At 63.5% G+C, this 5,748-nt stretch overlaps 2 protein-coding genes across 2 annotated transcripts; one reads left to right on the forward strand and one right to left on the reverse strand.

Annotated features, from left to right (window-relative positions):
• Positions 1–1,104: 1,104 nt before the first annotated feature.
• On the reverse strand, positions 1,105–3,069 carry JCM10292_003354 (uncharacterized protein; the record flags this gene model as incomplete). The annotated part of the gene is made up of 3 exons (XM_076653001.1): positions 1,105–2,664; positions 2,720–2,888; positions 2,945–3,069. 3 exons carry the CDS (start codon positions 3,067–3,069, stop codon positions 1,105–1,107), a joined length of 1,854 nt encoding a protein of 617 aa, XP_076501446.1.
• A 784-nt stretch (positions 3,070–3,853) lies between these two features.
• On the forward strand, positions 3,854–4,885 carry JCM10292_003355 (uncharacterized protein; the record flags this gene model as incomplete). The annotated part of the gene is made up of 5 exons (XM_076653002.1): positions 3,854–3,908; positions 3,986–4,093; positions 4,154–4,198; positions 4,264–4,380; positions 4,446–4,885. 5 exons carry the CDS (start codon positions 3,854–3,856, stop codon positions 4,883–4,885), a joined length of 765 nt encoding a protein of 254 aa, XP_076501447.1.
• Between the last annotated feature and the right edge of the window lie 863 nt (positions 4,886–5,748).

Below are 5,748 nucleotides of genomic sequence, written 5' to 3' on the forward strand. Positions count from 1 at the left end.
TACACACTTGACGCCGCTTGCACCCACACTCTCTCTGTGACGTTCGTTTCTCCCTTCTGCGTAGTGTCCCACGGACGATGGCCTCCTCTCTCTGTCCGAACCTTCCTTTCGTTCTTCATGCACGGACTCTCGATACCCCTCTCGTGCACTCCAAGCACTGCTTTGTTCAGACCAAGCGTTGTCGCAGCTGCCAGCAGAGGTGGAAAGGGGTCGCAAAGTCCCCTGCGACTCGTGATTACAATGCGTCGACTTGACACCTCCTGGTCGTGCGAGCGGCCAGCTTGTTCGTCTTGCGTACGGGTCAGGCGCCTGTCGGCACGCTCGCCTGACTTCGAGTGCACGAAAAGGGGGCCGCCGCGATTCAGGGGAGGATTCGATAATCAGTTTATCGAATCCTCCCCTGAACCAGGTGCCCCCTTTCCTTCCTTGCTGCCTGCCCGTGCCTTCCAGGGGGCGGAATGTCGTTCACCGGTCTCGCCTGCCTCTCGCTGCATAGACGCGGAAGTCGGGTCTGCTCTCGGGAAAGAGCAGCCAGAAAGAGCAGTCGTGCGGAGAGACGCAGCGCGGAAGCGGAAGCGGCGAGAGCGACTTTGGAGGCTCCTCTCGCGGTCAGAGGAGGCACCCGGTAGTCCAGGAAGTCGAGGTCGTGCAGAAAACAAGGCAGCTACGAGGAAGACAAGGACGAAATGCGAGGCCGGAAGGGAGGAAAGAGAGAGACCCGGAGTCAGGATGCGAGCGGCGCTCTTCGCGCTCTTTTGGCAAAGGCGGAGACCGCCAGAAGAGAGAAGCATGTCGACGGGACAGAGCCGGAATTCGCGAGGAGCGAGAGGTGCGGGAGAGCGACATCGAGTTCTTCTCGCATGGCACACACTCGGGCTTTGTGAGTCCGGGCGGAAGAGTCCGCGGTCAGCAGAGCGGGAGAAGCGTGAGCAGCGCGAGCGAAACATTCGGTGCATCTATTCGGGTACTTGCACAACAGGGGCGACTGCGGTAGCGGACAGAGCGTATTCAGCATGGCAGAGTGGCGTTGAGATCAGTCTGCATTTGCACTTTCGTCAACCACGTAATTCGAGGCAAACAAGCCAGAAGCGATGACGCACCCTTCTACCGCACCTCGAGCGGCGGCGCGTTGACAGGTATCATGCCCCAGCTGAACTTGTCGGCCTTCCACAGCTCCATCTCCTCAGCACTGCGCTCCTTCTTGTCCTCGATCTCGGCGTACGGATCCTTGACCGCTGTTGGCGGAGCCGGGACCGAAACTGGCGCAGCCGCCGTGCCGAAAGCCCCAAAGCCGGACTGGCCGAATGCAGGAGCACCGGAAGCCGAGGTGGAAGGCGATGCCGATGTAGTTGAGCCGAGCGCCGCCCCGAATGCACCGAACCCGCCGGACCCGAAGGCGCTCGTCGCTGCAGGTGCCGCCGCTGGTGCTGCTGCAGGTGCGCCAAACGGCGATGTGGACGTGGCCGCGCCTGCTGGTTTCGGCGCAAACCCGCCGAACCCGCCTGCAGTCCCGCCCGAGCCAAAGGCGCTGGCCGCCGTCCCGCCTGCCCCGAAAGCGCTGCCCGCCGTCCCGCCTGCCCCGAAAGCGCTCCCTGCCGTTCCACCTGCGCCGAACGCACTCCCTGCCGCAGGCGCTGTCCCACCGGATCCGAAGGCGCTCCCTGCAGCAGGAGCTGTCCCTCCGGCGCCGAAAGCGCTCGTCGCGGGAGCAGTGCCACCGCTGCCGAATGCGCTCGTCGCCGGCGCCGTGCCGCCCGACCCGAAAGCGCTCTGCCCGAAAGCCGGTGTCGAGCTTGCGCCAGCGCCTCCGCTGAAAGCGCCGAATCCGCCGGCTGCGGGTGTTGATCCGGACGGCTTGGCTGCTGTACCGAACGCGCCAAACGCGGATCCGCTTGCGGGCGTTGAAGCTGCGGCGCCAAAGCCGGATTGACCGAAGGCAGAGCCGCTCGCAGGCGTAGTCGACGAGCTGCCAAATGCGGACGAGCCGAACGCGGGAGTCGCAGAGGAGCCGAATGCCGGTGCGGCGAAAGCGCTCGAAGGCGCAGGAGTCGCCGCCGTGCCGCCGGCGCCGAAGGCAGACGAGCCGAAAGATGGTTTCGGCGCTGCTCCGCCGGCACCGAATGCGGATCCGCCCGAGCCAAACGCGCTGGTACTCGCTCCTGCTCCTCCGGAGAAGGCGCCAAAGCCACCACTGCCGCCCCCAGTGCTCGCCCCGCTCGCTCCGCCGAAGCCGGACGCAGGCTTAAACGAAGACGTGCCTCCTGCGCCAAAGGCCGAGCCCGTCGCAGCAGACCCGCCCGAGCCGAATGCGCTGCCCGCCGTTCCGCCTGACCCGAACGCAGAAGGCTTGCTCGCGGCGGAGCCGAATGCGCCAAAAGCGCTGCCACTAGCGGCGGGCGTGCCGAACGCCGAAGTCGCAGGCTTCGCGCCAAAGGCAGAGGGGGTAGACGGTGCCGCGCTGGAAGAGCCAAAGGCGCCGAAGCCGGACGCGGGCTTGGCAGGTGTTGCGGCAGCGCCGAAAGGGTTCGCCGTCGAGGTGGAGGGTGTAGTTGCAGGGGACGAAGAAGACGAGGATTGCGAGACGGCGAATTGAAAGGCTTGATCGAGGTTCGAAAGGGCGTTCTGGACGGCGGCTTCGGCCTTTTGGCTGAGATTTTGTTCAGGCTACCGGGTCGGACGTCAGCAATGTCCTCATCGGACTTGAGCGGATATCACGTACGTAAAGCGTGGGATTGTTCTGACTCCGCGCAGTGTAGAACTGCCACCGCAGCTCTTCCGGGCTCACGTCGAGCCCACTGATCATGCTCGGCTCGCCCTTTCCCGGCCCATACGACGACATGACCCATCTTGGTCGCTCGGTCGTCAGGTCGAGCTTGATTCCATCGCGACTGCAGGACGAAGCGGTTAGTACCGGCCAACAAGGAGGAGGAAGAGGTGATCAAACCTGAAGGACGCGGTCGCCGGGTTCGGGTTGCCCTTCGTCGGTACGCTACCGTGCGAGTTTCGGCAGTCGGCGCCGAACTGGCACCGTCCCTGCTGGAAGAAGCGGCAGACGGGTGCGCTCGACATGTGGGGAGCGGCTGCACGACACGACACCGGTAGTCAGCTCGACCTGCACAACAGTAGGGCTCGAAGAAAGTGTTGTGCACACGCTAGCGGACTGCAAGCTCTGCTCTGCTCGATGTGTGCGAGAGAGCCGCCGCTCTAGTTGAAGTACGAGAGATGAAGGAACTGGCGGACAAGGCCCTCTGCCGTGACGACGTTCAGCGTCACGCGTCCGTATGAGTCTCCTGTGTCTCTACAAGCTCGCAAGCCCGCCCAGGCGCGACGAGGCGAGAGCGTTCGAGGTTGACCTTGCTCGCTTCGCTCTTCAAAGAGGTTGACCTTCGCCGCGACCGCGCTTGCGCCGCTTGCAGCTCTGTGCATCAACAAGGACAGTTGAGGACAGGCTACCGACGTCACAATGATCGCGTCTGGCGTCCATGCTGGCACCGCTATCTCCTGCTTCTCTTCGCCTCATCGCTGGCTTCTGCTTCCGACAACCCCGCAAGATCGCTTGAGCGCCCAGTATCATCTGAGAACTGCACCCCGGACTCAGCTTTGCGCTGGCTAGTGTCTGCAATCTCGCAGACGGGCGTGCTGTCCCGTACCACCTGTGTGATGTCCCGCTCGTGCAGCGTTTCGGCAGCGCAGGACAGAGCTGCGTGCGACCTACTGCGCAGCACTGTCAAGCCCCAAGAAGACCGTCAGCCGCCGCCCCTCCTCTCTTTCTTCCGCTCTTCCTCTTCCTCTCTTCCTCCTTCGCTCTCCCGCACCGCTCGCTCCTCGCACACTCCGGCTCTCTTCCATCAACATGCTCTTCTCTCTCGCGCTCCTTGCCGTGCCCGCTCTAGCCTCGCTCTCCTACGGTGCGCCTCTCCTCCAGCATCTGACCGACGGGAAGCCCGCTCCGGACTGACTCGCCTCGAACCCGTGCGCTACACAGACAAGGACGCGGGCAAGATCGCATCGATCAGCTCGACGCAGAAGGACATCCTCGACCAGGAGATTGCGCTCAAGGAGATCTGCTACCGCAACCTGTACGCCGACATCGGTGCGCCCGCCCTCCCGCTGCCTGCCCTCAGCATCGAGTATTTACCTTCGCCTTCTGCAGACGAGTTCAAGGTCAAGAACAGCAAGGAGCTCCTCATCTCCGACAGTGCGCCCCTCCGTCCCTCTCCCGAATCGTAGCGCCGCTTACCCGCGTTGCGCCTTCGCTCGCAGCCAAGGGCGAATCAGTCTTCCTCTCCGACGGCCTCAAGAAGTCCTTCGACGACGTCGAGTACTACTACGAAGAATTCTGCTACAAGCAGTACAACAGCCGCGAGCACTCGCTCGACCGTGCGTCTCTGGCCCTTGTCCGCTCTCGCTCGATCCGCGCTGAACGTCCATCCTCGGTGTCGCAGTCGACAAGTCGTCCGGCATCCTCGTCGGCAAGCGCGACTTTGCGAGCAACATCGGCCTCGACACGACCGGCGGCCTCGGCTCACTCGGCGTCGGCTCGTTCGGCTCGTCGCCCTTCGACGACGGCGAGAAGAAGGGCGGTAGCGGCGGCGGCGACGATCAGAAGAAGGCCGGCGACAATGGCCGCGGCTTCGACTTTACGAGCAGCGTCTTCAGCCCGGGCTCGTTCATGTCGACGTTTGCCAACTCGGACGGCTTCGATGTCGGCCTCGACAAGGGTCTCGGCGGCGACGGCTACGGCGAGAAGGCGAGCGGGCCGGAGCAGCCGCACGACGACAGCAAGCAGGACAAGGACGGCGCCGTCGATGACAAGGGCGGCGACCGCAAGGCGGGCGACTCGGGCAAGAAGGACAAGCGCAACCTGTGGGCGACGCAGTGCTAAGCCCTCGTGCGTTGCACCTTCTCCTCGTCTTTCTTGCGCGCGATCGCCTGACTCCGTCTCGCGCTCGCAGCTCGCTCGCCTGTCCAAAAGAGCGCGAAGAGCGCCAGTCCTGTCTCCGGGTCTCTCTCTTTCCTCCCTTGCAGCCTTGCATTTTGTCCCTGTGTTCCTCGTAACTGCCTTTTTTCCTACACGACCTCGAGTCCCTGGACTACCGGGTCCCTCCTCTGACCGCGAGAGAAGCCTTCAGCGTTGCTCGCGCTGCTTCCGCTTCCGCACTGCGTCGCTCCGCACAGCTGCACTCCCTTCTGCCGGCGCTTCCCGTCGAGAGTTCATCTTCCGGGCCCATACAGCGAAAGCAAGCAACAGCAGTCAAGGACGTTTCGCCTGCTGGACGCCACCAGCAGGCAGTAAGGGAAGGAGAGGGGGCACCGGGTTCAGGGGAGGATTCGATAAACAGTTTATCGAATCCTCCCCTGAACCGCGGCGGCCCCCTGAACTCGGAGGCCCCCTGTCCTGCTCTCGAAGTCAGGCGAGCGTACAGGCGCCTAGACCGTACACAGGTGAGCGAGCGGGCTGCCGGCAGGAGCAGGACGAGATCTAGGGCCAGAGCCAACGCTCTGCGACGAGTCGCAAGAGACCTTGCGACCCCGTTCTTCTTCTGCTGGCGGCCGCGACGATGCTCGGTCTGAACACACCAGTGCTCCGAGTGCGTGAGAAGGGTATCGAGAGTCCATGCCAGAAGAGCGAAAGGACGGTTCAAACAGAGGGAGAGAGGAGGCTATCGTCCATGGGACACACTACGTAGGAGGGAGAAATGAACGTGACAGAGAGAGTGTGTGGGTGCAAGCGGCGTCAAGTGCGTG

This window comes from Rhodotorula paludigena, assembly GCF_050403205.1.
Source record: "Rhodotorula paludigena JCM10292 DNA, Rt_paludigena_JCM10292v1_ctg122, whole genome shotgun sequence".
Classification (NCBI taxonomy): domain Eukaryota; kingdom Fungi; phylum Basidiomycota; class Microbotryomycetes; order Sporidiobolales; family Sporidiobolaceae; genus Rhodotorula; species Rhodotorula paludigena.